Raw genomic sequence first — 17,648 nt, forward strand, 5'->3', positions numbered from 1 at the left:
TTCTTTGATATCCTGAGGCTTGGCACTGGGGAACACACTTGGTTGAAGATAGGCCAAAAGAACACAGTGGCTTGGATTCTCTGAAGATGAACTTTAGGAAAGGTTACCTGGCTTCTTTAAACTCATTCTCCCTGCACAAAACCTACAGAGTACTGAGATTTTGCTGACTTTCAAGGAAGAAATCTGGCTTCTACACAAGAACAAAAAAGAAGCAAAATAAGCACAATGACTAGACACATCTTGAGAGGGAGCTCAGAGGAGAGCTGAGGCTTCAGAAGTTTCAGCTGGCTGAGGCCCCTTGCAGATCATGCCACACTCTCTGTTGCTTGGCAAGGGAGTCTGTCAGCTGCTCAGGCAAAGGTCCCAAACTGAGTGCTTCCCTCTTCCTGCTCCATGGGTTTGGCTTGGTGGTCCACACCGGGTGAGGAGTACAAAAGGATGGTAAAACTAGGAGCCCCAATACCTGCTCTGTGACACATACACCACAGGTACTTGAGACAAACATAGGCTTATCAGCCAGGCTGCAGTCCATATATGGAGAAAGCTCACCGCACAGTTAGGGGGCTGGCAGGGTACATAGGATATGGGAACAGACTCTTCTGACAAAAGCAATTCATATGTAACCCATCTCTAATTACAGCCTACTGACCCAGGGCAGCAAAGTCCCCAAGAGAAGACTAGACACGTCCAGAAGAAACCAGAACGTTTAGTTATGAGACCCAAATCAGTAACACAAAACACCCAGAGACTGTAGAGATTCAGTCCATCCATCTCTTAGCCTAGGATCTCCTGGAGGAGTCAAACCTTGTCAGATACATAAACTGTCACATTCAGAGAAGTAGGTTCCTAGAGACTAGAGATCCCATTCCTTCCCTTCTTCTCCACTGGAAACTTCAAGTCCCCTCCCTCTGTCCCAGCCAGCTCAAAAGCCAGGGCCACTGAGTTTCGGAAGTAACCCCCAGCATGGCACATGACAGTCAGCAGAACACACTTCTGGACCATCTGGAAGTCATGTAACTATGAGCCACTGGGCCTGGCATATGATAGGCACTTAATTACTTTCCCTATTACCTTGAGAGGCAAATTTGACTCTGATTTCCAGAAAAATAAGAGACGGAATTTTCTTCAAAATATTTATTACAATTATTCTCAAAAACGCTGATGAGATTTTGTCTGCTCTTTCGCTTCTTAAGAGAATAAAACTGACTTACAGAGTTCTGATGGTCATGAGCATTTGAAGGTTTCCATTTTCTCCCTTTTATCACATGAATCAACTCTGACCCAAGGAAACTGACATTTTTACGAGATGGGAGTCTCTATGGGGACAAACGCCTTTCTGTTATCACCCACAGCATGGAGAAGTGGTTCTTTTCATGAAGATCTGGGGTTCTGTCCAGGACCACGTCATTTCTGACCTTTTCCCTTCTAGAGTAAATTTATATTCTAAGATTACACACACACTAAAAACAAATTCTCAACTTACATGTACTTATCAATGGTGATTGTAAAGGCAATGTAGGAACCATAGGGCATTGGGAGATGTCTCAATCCATTCAGGCAGCTGTCACAAAATACTAGAGACCTGAGAAACAACAGAACTTTATTTGTCACAGTGCTAGAGGCTGGGAAGTTCCAGATCAAGGAGCCAGCAGATTCAGTTCTGGTGAGGACCTGTTTCCTGATTGATAGACAGCTGTCTTCTCCCTGTATCCTCACATGGTGGAAGGCATGAGGGAGCTCTGTGGGGTCTCTTTTATAAGGACTCTAATTCCATTCATGAGGGCTTCACTATCCTGACCTAATCCTGTCCCAAAGGCCCCACCTTCTAACATCATCCCATTGGGGGTTAGGTCTCAATGTATACACTTAGGGGATCACGAACATTCAGTCGGTAGAAAAACATAATGGAGTTCAAGACAAAAAGTTCAGGAGTGAATTTTAGCATCTACAGTTTCTGGTTAATTAACAGACATAATGGGAAAACTGCGGCTTTAGTTAATGCTATTTGGCTATACTGCTTTTATCTGATGGATCATGTGAGATTTCTAACAGCTTTGGGGAAATGCTATCTCAATGGAAAATGATTCCACAATAAGAGTAATTCTCACGGTCACAGCCTGACAGCATCAGACTTTCCAGGGCCGCTTGTTGAAATGCAGATTCCAGGACTCTGACCCAGTTCTACTCTAATCAGAATCATAAGGACAGGACCAAAGTCCTCTGCATTTTGAATCAGCTCTCCATGTGGCTCATATCCTCATCAAAGTTCGAGAATCCCTGCCAAAACCCCAAATCAGGAGCAAGCTCAGAGTCTTGAATTTTCTGGCCCTTACAGAAAACTATTAAATCAACAGAAAAGAGTGCATGGTGACTTTGTAGGGTTCCTCAAATCTCCTAGAGAACTCTGTGTACATGAGCTGTAATCGGACCCATAAAGAGAAAGCTGTGATAGGAAAGGTTTTCATTCTACCCACAGAGCTAGTGGAATAAGATCAATAATCTTTGCCAAAACCTAATCGTGCTGAGCTGCCATGAATAACTAATATTTTAAAGCCCCACAGTGTAGCCAGGATCTCGGGCCAATTCAGCAAGCTTTTGCAATGTCATTGTCAACTGAAGTCGTGAAGAGACTCTTAAGTTATATGGTAATTTAGTTAATGAAGAGCATGAAGAAAAGTGAAACATATGAATATACTGGAAAAGACTGAAATTTTTAGCTGATTTGACACAAAACACCAACGTCACCAAAAAAATCAGAATATGCCATTATATAAACAATTGTCAACAAACTGGTAAGTGAGCGTCATCAATTCAGAGGTATTTAAGATCACTCATTGCACATACAAAAAAAAAAAAACTCAAAATGAGTGCCCTGAAATATTAGTTCTTATATATGAGTGAAATTCAATATTGTCCCATATTTCACCATAATCCTAAAAGTTTACGCCATATTAGCAATAACAAATTATGTAGCGGAAGGACATTTTCTAAACTACCAAAGATTTTTAAGAATTCTTATTGATCCTGCTAAAAACTGTATTATCTTTCTATTCCCTCCATAAAAAAATAATTATAAACTCATTGCCATATAAAAGGGTATGATGCTTAATTTTATGTGTCAAATTGACTGAGCCACGGTGCCCAGGTATTTGGTCAAACATTATTCTGGATGTTTCTGTGGAGGTGTTTTTTTGGATGAGATTCATATTTAAATCAGCGTACTTTGAGTAAAGCTGATTACTCTCATAGTGTGGATGAGCCTCATCTAATCAGTTGAAGGCCTTAATAGAACAAATAGCCAGGAGAATTCCACCAGCCGACTGCCTTTGGACTCAAACTGCAGCTCTTCCTGAGTCTTCAGCCTGCTGGTCTATCCTGCACATTTTGGACTTAGAAAGCCTCCACAGTTGCATAAGCCAATTCCTTAAAATAAATCGATAGGTAGATGATGATAGATAGATGGTATGAAAGATAGATAGATAGATAGATAGATAGATAGATAGATAGATAGATAGATGAGAGAGAGAGAGAGAGAGAGACAGAGAGAGAGAGAGAGAGAGAGAGAGAGAGAGAGAGAGAGAGAGAGATGATAGATGGCAGATGGATAATAGATAGAACAACCCTTAGGGAAACCAAGGATGAGCTGGCAGTATGGTACATATGTGAGATGCGAAACCTCCAACATATTTCACAATGTACATGAAACTTTAAAGCAAAATTCTTAAGCAAGAAGAATTTGTTAAAGTGAGAATAAGATATTTAGAAATCTAATTCCCAATAGCAGTGCCTTTGATTGTTTGATTGTTTGATTCTGAGCTGGGTCAGTGGTACAGGGAAAGATCTGGGGGAACCTATGCAAGTCATTACGATAAAACTCATTTTGTACACGGTGTTTTAGCAACCTGTTCCAAAGAAATGAAGAATTTAAGTTAAAGAATTCCTTTACTAATAAGATCATTTGTTTAAGAGCAAAGTTAAATGTGAAGTAAATGGATAAGTAAATCTCATTTAAAAGAAACTGTACACTTACCAAATCACGAAAATACAAATCTATTAAAAATAGACCTTGTCTTTGATGTTTATTTCACATTATCTAAGTACATCCAGTTATGCAAATTTACATTTTTATTTCACACCTTTGTATTCCTGATATACATATAACAGGACAAAGAACTAATTTGCAATATTCAGCCTCCAAAACCCTGCTTGGAGAAAACAAGATTCTCAGCTGTCTTATTCTTTTTGCACATGTACAAGGACAATTCTAAATAATTGGAGTGAATATCAAGATGGGTGGAAAAAAAAGTGACTAAATGTTTATGCCACCTGAGGTTATTTGTACTTGATTTTTTAAATGGTCTTCTCATTGGTGAATTACAATTCAGTAGGTAGCATTTCTCTGGGGACTCCTTAAGCTATTTCAGGAAGCTTAGTTGGTTGTTTCTGGGGTTCTTATAATCTGCATGCCGTTGACAATAGCTACATACCAATGATGCTTAAATATTGTCATTATTGTGCTGTGTATTCACCTAAGATATTTTTTAAAGTGGTGATCATTGTTATTGACCCTCTTTTGTGAAAATACCTTGCCAGGCTAGGAAATGAGCAATTATTTCTTCAATTAGGCAAAGAAAAAGGACAGACCAGTGCGACACAGTACTAATTTTAAAGGAAATAATCAGATTGAATTAAAGACCTTAACATTTTAGTAGTTATAATCTTATGAAGTTCAAATATACTTAAATGACATTATGATGCTAGATGACCGCATGTTCGTTCTGCTCAATGCTGCCCACGAGATCTTTTGTGTCACTCGTTCCTGGACCTGATCTACTGTTAAAATAGAGGGTGTTTTCGAAAGTGTTCTCTTGAGGTAAATGCACACGTCTCTTCTTGTAAAACAAATACACAGTGAGGCCAGCACCCATTACAATCAGGAGCACCACAATAACTACCACTCCGGCCTTGCTAGAAGACTTTTTCGCAGGGTCCATCTTCCTTTGGTCAGCTATAAATAAATGAAATCATTAGGAAAAGGTGGAGGGAGGCAGAGGGTAGAACACTATAGAGAACATTATAACTTTCTTTTTGAAAAACTAAAATACATAAATATTCTTTCCAGTGGAATTTGACAAACAGAAATGTAGGACATGAAAACAAGATAAAGGATTATTTTAGATGTTAAGATTATTGTTCAATTGTAAGAATATTTCATCTACCTATGTAGCGTGGAGCTAATCAGTGTTTTAAAATATTTATACTTGTTTCAAAATAATATAAGGCTGCTGGCAAATACATTATATGAAGATAAATAGACTAGTAATAATGATGATGATGGCAATAAAAAGCAAGTGAAAAAATTAGGGGAAAGAGAAAAATAAGAGTAGTGGAAATTGGGGCTCATGAGTGTAGTTAGTTGACAAATAGCACCCATGAGGTTAATAAGGGGATTGCAGGCAAGTCATAAATATCACTTTTTGAGTTATTTTAGCAGCCAACCAAATGAGTGAAATAGGATCAGTTCTCTAATTCAAGTTAGTATTAAATTCAAGTTAAAAACATTGCTTAAAAAAAATACCACAGGGATTCCTGAGAGAAATTTTTTCTATGGGTTCTCATAAGGCAACTCTTTGTAACAGAGGAATCAATGTCTTCAAAAAGATCAATGGTAGAAGCACCAGTCCAACTCCAAGGCCTGCTTTTCTAGAACATCATTTAAGGGAGGCTGATGACATAAGGACAAAGGCCAGTGTAGCTCAAGCAATGCTACTGAGGGTGCAGGGGATATAGGCAGGGAGTATTATGGTTTTCAAAACAGACTATATTGATGCGTTAATAATACGGAACTTGAACTTTCATAATGATCTTACCTTTTGTTGTCATTAATGTCTGAGTTGGTTCAGCATCAATAACTGTTTGTAAAATAAGAAATTAATTAAATTTGTATAGCATACCATAATAATTGTTTGGTTCACAAATGCATAAATCCTCCATGTTTGGATTATGGTGATATGATTAGATAGATAGATAGATAGATAGATAGATAGATAGATAGATAGATAGATAGATAGAGAGATAGAGAGAGAGATAGATAGATATTCTGTAACAGCATTATACAGCTGTATGGTGAGTTTGGATATATTTGAAAATCTAAAAATACAGTCCTCTGATTTGCATTTGAACCACTGATAGTCACCCTCAAAATCTACCCAATCCACCCATAAATAATGTATTCCAGGCTAGTTGTTTTAAACTGGTCCACAGAAGCCTAAGGCATTACAAGGCATGTGAATGAAAAGTGAAATAAGATTCCCGAAACGGCACCAAACGGTGTGACATCTTAGAGCAGAGTTTTAAAAGACTGAAGAACTACAGAATTCTAAAATAATAAAATCTACTGAGGATGGAGTGTTAATTTATCCAATTAATTTCTTTAAATCTATTATCTAATGAATAATTTCATCTTGGGAAGGATATTATATGTAGTGGAATGCTATGAAAATAGTATTAAAGTCCAGATAGCATCACATGATGGGCATATGACACTATTCATTCCCCCAATCCTGCCCTTCCATAGTCTGCACTCAGTCTCAGATGGAGACTTAAGTGGTCTTACATAATTCATTTCGTATTAAACTCTGACTCTTCTCCAGAACCCTGGCCCCTTCTGGTCTGGCCAGGTGACCACTTCAACCCTTTTCTTCTCTTGCCATAAGGCTTTGTAGCCTGGCTCTCCAAACTGCTTGCAACTTCATAAATCCATATGCACGGATATCCCATTATAAATGGATTGATAAATCAAAACCATCATGTCAACTAAGCAGACAGATACTGTTTTGTGCTCACTCAGAGCTGCAGACAGCAATTGATCACTATGGCAGACTGGACTTTTCACTTATGCCAGGGTAGAGCTTGCAAGGAACCTGCTGTCACATTATAATCCCACACCGACATCTTAATATTTGAAAGTAATAGTGGCGTGTGAACATATATGTATTGTGGGACAAGCTCTTACTTACTTTTTGGTCTTTTACAAATATAGCCTTTGTAGGAAGAACAATGAACATTATTCCAAAATCCAGAAGATGCGATTAAAGCTGCACAATCACTTCGTTCACCAGAGGGGTCTCCTGTGTTCCAGTTCACAAAGGAGATTGGATTGCTATTTATCCACAGCCACTTTCCTGAGTAATAAATAAAGCCAATAAAAATAGAAGTTAAAAAAGAACCCATCTTAAAATAAGTTCAACTCATCCGTGTAAAATTTCTAAGCATGTTATTTTATACTACTATAATCAATAGTTGCTTACAACCAGACTTTTAGTAGGCAAGATTATAATGACTAATTATTACAGGGAAAGAAACTGAGAAGAATGTTTCTGATTTAGCTTTAGTTGAAAATTTATTCCTAAATAATACATATATGTACACTTATCTTTCCCTAAATTCTTTTTCTGGCAAAAGATAGAAAATATTTTTTAAAGCTTCTTAAACTAACTTAGCTACAGAAGATATTTTAGCAACTTTCAGGATAGCATAATATGTAGATCATTTTAAAATTCAGGTCTCATCTCAAATGAAAATATAGGTTTGAATTTTCGAACTCTTCACAAATTCACCATAATTTAAGGCAAGACATTTTGAAACTGAAACTTTGTTTTATATACAACATTTTAAAATATCTGTGAGTAAATACTCATCCTGCAAAAATTACCTTCAACATTTCTGTACAATCCTATCCAAAAATTGGTTTTGCCTTGAAGTGGTTCAACTCGATGTGATAGAAAACTCGATTCAGCGGTACTTTCAATGGAAACCAAAGAGGAACCTGCAGAATATAAAAGAACAAATATGATGGAGGTACATTTACGTAGCTAAAATGAAGAAATATAAGAATATATTCCAAACAAAATAAAAAGATTTAATGAAACAGAAGTTAATGAAACTGATGTTAATGAAACAGAGATAAGTGATTTATCCAATAGAGAGTTCAAGCTAACAGTTATAAAGGTGCTCAATGAGGTCAGGAAAACCATGCATGAACAAAGTGAGAATTTCAACAAAGAGATAGAAAATATTGAAGAGTAGTAAAGAAAAATCACAGAGCTGAAAAATATAATAAATCCATTAGAAAATTCAATAGAAGAATTCAACAGTTAACTAGATAAATTGGAAGAAAAGAACACTGAATGCAAAGAAAAAGCAGTCAAATACATCCCGGGGAGCAAAATGAAAAAAAGAAAAAAAATGAAAAAGAGTGACACTAGCTTAAGGGACTTATGAAACAACAACAAGTGAACCAATCAATATGTGCATTATAGGAATCTCAAAAGGAGAAGAGAAAGGGAAAGGGACAGAAAGCTCATTCAAAGGAATTACGGCTGAAAACTTCTCTAACCTGGAGAAAGAAACAGACATCCAGATCCAGGAAGCCTATAGAGTTCTAATTACAATGAATCTAAACAGACCCATATCAAAACACATTATAATTAAATTGTCAAAAGTTAAAAGACAAAGAGACATTCTCAAAAACAGCAAGAGAGAAGCTATTTATTACATACAAGAGAAGCCCTATAAGACTGTAACCAGATTTTTCAGCAGAAATTTTGCAGGCCAGAAGGGAGAGGGATGATATATTCAAACTGCTTAAAGAAAAAACTGCCAACCCAAAATACTCTACCCAGCAAAGTTGTCCCTCAAAATTAAATGAAAACATTTTCCAGACAAACAAAAGATGAAAGAGTTCATCACAATAAACCAGCCTTGTAAGAAATGTTAAAGTTAGTTCATCAAGCTGAAACAAAAGGACACCAATTAGCAATGTGAAAACATTTGAAAGTATAAAACTCACTGGTAAAGGTAAACATCAGAATACTCTGATATTGCAATAGTGGTAACTAAATCACTTTTAACTCTAGTATAAAGGTTAAAAGACAAAACTACTAAAAATAACTATTAATACAATAATTTGTTAATGGATGCACAATATAAAAAGATATAAATAGTGACATCAAAAACATAAAATGTAAGGGAGAGTGTGAAAATGTGGGGCTTTTGTCTTCACTCAGAATTAAATTGTTATCAGCTTTAAATAGATTGTTATAATTATAAGATATTTCATGTAAGCCTTATGGTAACCACAAAGCAAAATCCTAGAGTAAATAACGAAAGATAAAGAGAAAGGAATCTAAGCATACGACTAGAGAAAATCATGAAAACACAAAGGAAGTAAAGAGAGTAAGGAAAGAACAAAGAAACTACAAAACATCCAGAAAACAACAAAATGGCAATAGTAGCTCCATATCTATCAATAATTACCGTAAATGAAAACAGACTAAATGCACCAAAAGACATAGAGTGGGTGAATGAATTAAAAGAAACAAGATTCAGATAAATGCTGTTTACAAGAGACTCATTTCAGTTTTATGGATACCCATAGGTCAAAGTGAAGGGATAGAAAAATTATTTCATGCAAATGGAAAACAAAAGAAAGCAGGTGTTTGATACTTATATCAGACAAAATAGACTTTACCAAAAACTACAATCAGAGACAAAGAAGGTCAATATATAATGATAAAGTGGTCAATTTATCAAAGTATATAACAATTGTAAATATATGTGCATCCAACATTAAAGCATCTTAACATATAAAGCAAATATTAATGGATATGAAGGGATAAACAGACATCAAAACAATAATAGAAGACTTCAATACTCCACTTTCAACAATGGATAGTAAAATCAATAAGGAAAGAGTAGACTTAAACTACACATTATACCAGATGAACCTAACAGATATATACAAAACATTCCATACAACTGAAGAATTCACATTCTTTTCAAACACACATAGAACATTCTCCAAGACAGATCTTGTTAGGCCACAAAACAAGTCTCAATAAATTTAAGATTGAAATTATATCAAACATCTTTTCTGAGCACAATGGTATGAAACTAGAAATCAAATACCAGAAGAAAACCGAAATTTATATATATATATATATATATATATACACACACACACACACACACACACATACATTTTTGTTTACATATATATATACACATATATATATATAAATTTTTGTTTTCTTTTTGTAATTGATTATATATGGAGATTAAATTAATTATATATATATGGAGATTATACAATATGCTACTGAACAATCAATGGGTTGTGTATACAGAGGGTGCCAAAAAAATGTATACACATTTTAGGAACGGAAAAATCTGTATTAAAATTACGCTGATGGTAACCACTTTGAGCACCTTTTGTAATTGCAGAAGTCAAACGTGACTGGTATTCATCTTCTGTTAGTGGTATATATTGAGTATTACAATTTTAATACAGTTTTTTCCTTTCTTAGAATGTGTATACATTTTCTTGGCACCCTCTGTATGTATACAATGAAATATTACTTAGCCTTAAACAGAGGGAAACCTTGCCATTTAAACAACACTGATTAACCTGGAAGGCATTATGCTAAGTGAAATAAGCTAGACAGAGATACACAAATACTGCATGGCATCATATATGGGTGGAATATATAAAAAAAAGTCAAATTCACAGGAACAGAAAGTAGAATGGGGGAAACAGGGAAAAGCTGGTAAAAAACATACAAACTTGCAGGTATAAGATGAATAAGGTCTGAAGATCTAACGTATAGTGACTATAGTTGATAACACTGTGTTGTGTAATTAACATTTTCTAAGAGAGTAGAACTTAAGTGCTCTCACACACAAAAAAAAAGGTAAATATGTGAGGTAGGTGATGGATGACGGGGAAATCCTCTCACAATGTATAACAAATCATCATGTTGTACACTTTAAAAGTATTATAATTCTATTTGTCAATTTGACCTCAATAAAGTTGAAAAATATATAAAAAGTCAAACCTCAAGGTTGACTTTCGAATGGACCTGAAGGAAATGAGGATATAACTCTTGCACACCACTGCTGAATAAAAAACCCTGATTTAGGTCATAATCAAAATTTAGTAAAAAAAAAAAAAATCAGTAAAATACTAAGATTTAAATAAATGAATTTTTAAACGTATCCTGAAAAATTAACTTTGACATTTTTATTTCATGGGGAAAGCTATACATCCATATCATGTCTACTTGAGTTTTCTTTTGTTTTTCTTCATAAATAAGATAACCAGACATAAATGTTTTCCTATTAATGGTAAAGCAAAATGATTCCTGGGCACTTGTAAAACCTTTTAAGAAGTAAACACAAAATTCTGAATAACTGAGAATGAGAATCCTAACACTTTAGAATATTAGAGTGGAAAGTAAGAAAGACTTGTTCAGCAAATGATTGTTTTTTACAGGAATTCTTTAAGATTTTGAGGTTATCATGCTAGAAATTATAATTGGGGACATGATATTGACCATTCTGTTACAATATAAATTATTAAGAAAAACAAATAGATATTTTTATATTCCTTATGTTTTAATGCATAGTGTTATCAGTATCATGGTAATCCAGAATAGATAATTGTGGGATTTTCTTACAGTAAATGTGGCACTTACCCATTCGAAGGCACTCCAGAGATGCGTGGCCCCAGTTCTTTGTATATGAAGACTCAATATAGTAACAGTGACCATGGAAAGGAATCCACGCTGTGTGTTCTGACTCTGGGCACCTGCCAGGCAGTTGTGGAGGTTCAGTGGCAGGGATTTCTGTTAATAAAAAGACACTTAAAATAAAGTAAAACCTGAAGTTTCTGTAGTACTTAGAATAATATATTAGCAGCTATGGAAAATTTCATCACCTATCATTATTTTAAAATCTTCTAATGCTAATCATTTGGATCCACTATTTTTCTTATTAGGTTTTATCTTTCTTTTTCATTTTAAATATATTTCAGTAGAATGTATTATGGTTGCAATCAATCACACTCATAATTATGAATGTAGATCTATAGATATTTACAAAGATGGTAAGTTACCAAAAGAAAAAAAAAGTCACCACCCAAAATTTGCAAAGAGTCTGCCTTCAAGACCCTCTTTTCCATTTTTGGGATCTTAATCTCTATAGAGCCATCTTAGTTATGACTGACATCTGTGATATAACTAAATGCTGTAGTTAGAAATATGGGACTTTTTATCACTGTCCAATTCTTCAACGGCTTTCTAGAACTGTATCACTGTAATATCACTGACTCTGATGAATGTACATGTATTCTGATAAAATTATATTCATCTAGCTGTGCTGTCAACATCAAAAAGTAATCATAATTTCCTGGGGAATCTGATATAGATTCAGAGGATAATCTCAGTACTAACCATTCAGAAATTCTAAAGAGCAAATAAACTCTAGCAATGAAGAAAATCTTCTGTTTTGATCTATGTATATTTATTTATTACCAAGTCAGTCTTTTGTTAGGTGAAATAATATGTTTTATCTTATTCTTCAGCTCCCCAAGACATGTGGCTATTTAATAATATCGACAGTCTAATAATATCGACAGAAATAATATTGACTGTTTTTAATAATATCGACAGAAATTTTCTATCAAGGAAATTTCAAGTCCCTTAATCATTTTTGTGTATTCATTTACCATCTGATCTTTTGCAGAGAAAATAAAAACTTTCATTGCAATGTGCTGTCTTCCAGTAGCCATCAAGATCCAGATAAACACACGCTGATTTCAGTTTGGGTTCATCAGCAGCCCAGTTGGTGTACCTCACCCTCCATTTATCAATCCAAACATATTCACCATTGGTCTGCAAGAACAAAAACAACAATTAACACGGAGCCTTGCTTCATTTAGAAAATACCAGGAGAACCGAATGAGGAGTTAAAAATATATTTAAGAATATGATTTGACAAAGAATCTTCAACATTTAGGAATTCTTAAAAAAATCATAAATAATTTCTACCAATTCAAATTTAGTAAATGCAGCCTTTCTTTTAAAAAACAAAACCAAAAAAGGACTACCTTTTGGAGATCCTCATAAATCTTTGGAAGATAGTTTGAAAACTGACTTAAAAACCTATATCATATTCTTTGAAACTCTTCTTATTTGTAAGCTTTCAGTGTAAAATAGAGGTGTTAGCTTCCAAACGAATAAAATATTTATCATCATTGAAGTAATAGTCAAAAGCAAATAATTTTCATTGAACACATGGGCCCTGGAGAGAAACACATCTCTTCTAATCTTACTGTTCAGCTATTGAAACAGGCCAAAGACAAATGATTTAGGTAAGATCCCATGGGAAAAAAAAAAAAAAAAAGGAGCTTAGGTTTCTTGCTTCCAGTTAGGTGGTCTTTCAACTATAACTAATTATGATGGCATTTTTTAAAAAGCTGACTGTTTTATTCACTTCGCACACTTAGTTTCTTATTAAATTTAGTCAAACAAATTTATGACTGCATACAAATTAATAGATAACATGAAAATATTATTTATCAATAATATCCTTTTAACAACCTAAAAGAGATTTTATAGGTAATGCCTAAGAAAACATGACATATACCATTAACCAGAGGAAATTGATTTTTCAAACAACTGTTCCATTTTTAACTGCATTATTTAATTGACCAAGCCAATTACCACAGATTTAATGACAAAATCAAAAGCATATGTTATCTCGTTAGAATTTTGTAACATTCTACCACGTTTCATCAAATAATTCTTACATAATCAGTAACTCCATAGATGTAAGAAAGATAATAGTACTGTTTTAGTTATAAATGTTGGTATAATGGAAAGCTATTTAATCTTTCTAAAAATAAATAAAAGCCTATTTTAAACTCACAAGAGAATTGTAACCATGTCTATAAAAAGAAAACGAATGAATTATCAAGAGTATTAATTACTAAAAACACAGTCAACACAGACATAAAAATGCCCAAGTTTAATCACAGAAATCACTAAGGAGCTACTTACTTTTAAATATTCACTTCCTTGCTTAGGAAGTGAATTGCATGAAGCATAAATTTCCATTTCTGCATCGTGGCATTAGAAGCTCTATAAAATCTGACACCAACCTACCTTCCAGTGTTATCCCCTTCTATCCTTTTTCTCTTCTTGGCACTCCTTCCTTATGTTTCACCATCCCAGACTTCATCTATAAAGCTTGACTTTCTCTGAAAAGCCCTCTTGGTTCTCTTCCCTGGTACAAATGATCCCTTTTCTCTCCTCTCGTAGCACATTGCATATACCTCTCACTGACACTTCTTGTATCATCCTTTGATTACTTATTGACACCTCTGTTTCTTCTACTACCGTGTTTCCCCAAAAATAAGACATAGCCAGACAATCAGCTCTAATGCGCCTTTTGGAGCAAAAATTAATTTTTGTTTTACTATAATCCCGGGTATAATATAATGTAATGTAATGTAATATAATATAATATAATATAATATAATATAATATAATATAATATAATATAATATAATATAATAACGGGTCTTATATTAACTTTTGCTCCAAAAGACGCATTAGAGCTGATTGTCTGGCTAGGTCTTATTTTCGGGGAAACAGGATATGAAGTTGGCTGGTTGACTAGCTAGATGGATGGATGTATGGATGGAGGATAGATGGGTCACAAGGCATCAGAGAATGCTCACTTTAAAAATATTTTGGCAACTCCATCACCATTCTTAATTCTGTGACTCATCTCTGACTCCACCCCATTCTCTGCCAGGCTTTCTTTCTCTGTCATGGAATACAGGGAATTGACTGCAATGAAATTTCTTACACATACATTCAAGCTCCACAACTTCAGAACTGATAGCCACTCAAAAATGGTTTGTCACAAAAAAATAAAAAATATCATCATCACCCAGGAACTCTATCCCTGACCTATTTTCTTAATTCCAATGGCATAGTTGTAATCATGACACTAGAAAGAAATAAGTTAATCAATAAATAAACCTGTTTAGATGTAGAATTTAATTTTAATATTCAAAAGCAATATGAGAGTTGTCTATCAATAAATGAATAGATAAAGAAGATGTGGCCCATATATACAACAGAATATTACTTGGCCATAAAAAAAGAATGAAATCTTGCTATTTGCAACAACATGGATGGATTTAAAGAGTATTTTGCTAAGTGAAATAACAGTGAAAGATAAATACCGTATGATTTCATTTATATGGGAATCTAACGAATAAAGCAAACAAACAAAACAAAACAGAAACAAATGTATAGATACAGAGAATAAACTGATGGCTACCAGAGGGGAGACAGTGGCTGGGGGATGGGTGGAAAAGGTGAAGGGGATTAAGAAATACAAACTTCCAGTTATAAGTCACTGGGATGTAATGTACAGCATAGGAAATAGAGTCAACAATATCATAATAACTTTGTATGGTGACAGAAGGCTACTAGACTTGTTGTGGTGATCACTCTACGGGTATATAGAAAAGTTGAATCACTAACGTAATATTGTATGTCAACTATAAGTAAAAATACATTTTTGAAAAAGCAATATGAGAGTTAACATAAGTTAGAAAAATCTTCATTTGATTTCTAACATATATGACCAACTTCTTAGATCCTGGAAGGCATTGGATCCTTGAAATATTGGGCCTTTTTCATGTTTATGTCATTCACATACCTTGGCACAGTTTTTTACACATGACAAGTGTTCAAGAGAATGAACAGGAAGGAAGTCATATTCCATCACAATGTATCAATCATGTCAAGTCGCATATGTTTCCACATCTTACCAAGTTACTGTTCAGGCCGATCCACACTGGTTCATTTAATGTTTGCATCTGCATCCAAGCAAATGCATTACTATAGGGATCTAGAATGCTAGCAACAAGGGATTTATGTATCTTGCAATAATCCTCTGCACGATGCCATTGGAACTTTAATTTCATGAGTGAATAGCTGCTTTCACCATATTTGCTAAAACCATCTGTTGGAACTGTTGCTGGAGAATGAGGCAAGGAAGCGTCTGGAATAAAAAGATTTTCATTAGCATTATCAATAAACGTCACTCGAGTGCCATTAGTACACGACTACTGTATTTCATAATCATAAAGATAATCAGAATCCAAACCATCAGGTGTTAAAAATATTTTCATGAGCCATTTCACACCAGAAAGCAAAACTCTAGTTTTAAATCAGTATGCCTGATTGAATTAAATAATTTCCAAACTGTGTTTAGAATATTAAGGTAATTACATGATCAAGTTTCTAAACTAAAGAAACAAAAAATCTTGCAAATTCAATAGATCTAGTATCTGGATGAAAGGAAGGGCACAGTTTAACCCCATTAATTAAAGAACATCATCTATCATCCTATTGTTACAAATCTTTATTTTTCCATCTGGGTCAAATTTCAAGGTCAAGAACCGTTTCCTCTCCCTCCTCATCTGTGTTCCACTCTGTCCATTAAGTTACATCTTATTTGTATCTATTTGACTCTATCTGTGAGTCCCTGGTTCCTTTAACCTTGATCTCAGGATCAAGCTGTACTCTTATTCATGATTTCCTGTGCCCTTCACCCAGGCCACCCATATTTTAACCATACCGACTCAGGGGCTGGAGCCCTTTGTAAGCCAGAGTCATTTGGGCTTTCTAATCTTGTCTCTTCCATCTACTATCATGGGTTTCTAATTACTGTTTTAGGTTCACCAATACTCTGAGCCACTTCCTGTCAAGATACCCCCAAAAGAACTTAGCATGCTTTAGCTAATGCTCTGGGACAGAGGTCAGCAAAATCCAGCTAGAGGGTAAAATCTGACCTGTGGTCTGTTACTGTAGCCCATGAACTAAAAATGGCTTATAAATGGTTGGGGGAAAATAATCAAACAATAATATTTCATGACATGTAAACATTCTATGAAATTCAAATGTGTGTCTCTAAATAAAGTGTTCCTGGAGCACAACCACGCTTATGTTTTTATGTATTGTATGATTGTCCATGATCACAGCAAAGTTGAGTAGTTGCAAGTGAGACTGTATGTCCTTCAAAGCCTAAAATATTTGCGATCTGTCTCTTTACAGGAAATCGCTTGCCGAGCCTTGATCTAGGTAGGGTTCTAGATATCTTTGCCTTCCGATTTTGTCTTGGCCATTTCTCTGCCTATTCCTCTACGGACCAACCCAATTCACCAGGCTTGTTCTGTTACTATACAAATGCCAAACTTTCTTTCGATTATGCTGGTAAGGCAACAACTTGAATTCAGCAAGTGAGGACAGTTTCCCCTTTCTTCTGCTATTGCTGCCACCTCGTGTTGGTAGAATATCATTAAACCAAGAGACCCAGGCCAGCGTCCTCAACATGGTACAGCCTCAAAAAGGAAAGTTGACAGGTCTTATCATTTCCTGGCTTGGGGAGATCTGCGTTTGTATTTATAAACATCACTGGTAATTTTTTGGACCACTAAAAGTGGCAAATGAGGTCAAGCTAAAAATAAAAAATTTCACCAAAGGCTGTAAGGCTGTATACAACTAGGCAACTTAGCTCATCTATCCAATTTGCTTGTTTATTAAAACATTCTTAGAAAAATTATTAAGTAAAAACCTAACATTGAGAAGTTATTTTCAAGTGGTTAGATTATGGGTAATATTGCTCTTCTTTATGTTTTTCCATATTTAGTTAAATTTCAACAAAGAACATATGTATTTTTTAAATAGTGTTTTTTATTCACATTTGTTCACACATATTTGTGATAA

General features: G+C 34.7%; 1 protein-coding gene across 1 annotated transcript in view; it reads right to left on the reverse strand.

The window, feature by feature from the left end:
* Positions 1-1,126: 1,126 nt before the first annotated feature.
* MRC1 (mannose receptor C-type 1) overlaps positions 1,127-17,648 on the reverse strand; it is an 82,246-nt gene continuing 65,724 nt past the window's right edge. Inside the window, exons 24-30 of the mRNA XM_081050245.1 lie at positions 15,689-15,921; positions 12,566-12,731; positions 11,535-11,684; positions 7,715-7,828; positions 7,020-7,184; positions 5,871-5,912; positions 1,127-5,008 (exon numbers count right to left, since the gene is read on the reverse strand). Of these exons, the coding sequence (XP_080906371.1) occupies positions 4,758-5,008; positions 5,871-5,912; positions 7,020-7,184; positions 7,715-7,828; positions 11,535-11,684; positions 12,566-12,731; positions 15,689-15,921 (1,121 nt within the window). The 3' untranslated portion in view covers positions 1,127-4,757. The remainder of the gene's footprint in view (positions 5,009-5,870; positions 5,913-7,019; positions 7,185-7,714; positions 7,829-11,534; positions 11,685-12,565; positions 12,732-15,688; positions 15,922-17,648) is intronic.

This window comes from Rhinolophus hipposideros, assembly GCF_964194185.1.
Source record: "Rhinolophus hipposideros genome assembly, chromosome: 1".
Taxonomy (NCBI): domain Eukaryota; kingdom Metazoa; phylum Chordata; class Mammalia; order Chiroptera; family Rhinolophidae; genus Rhinolophus; species Rhinolophus hipposideros.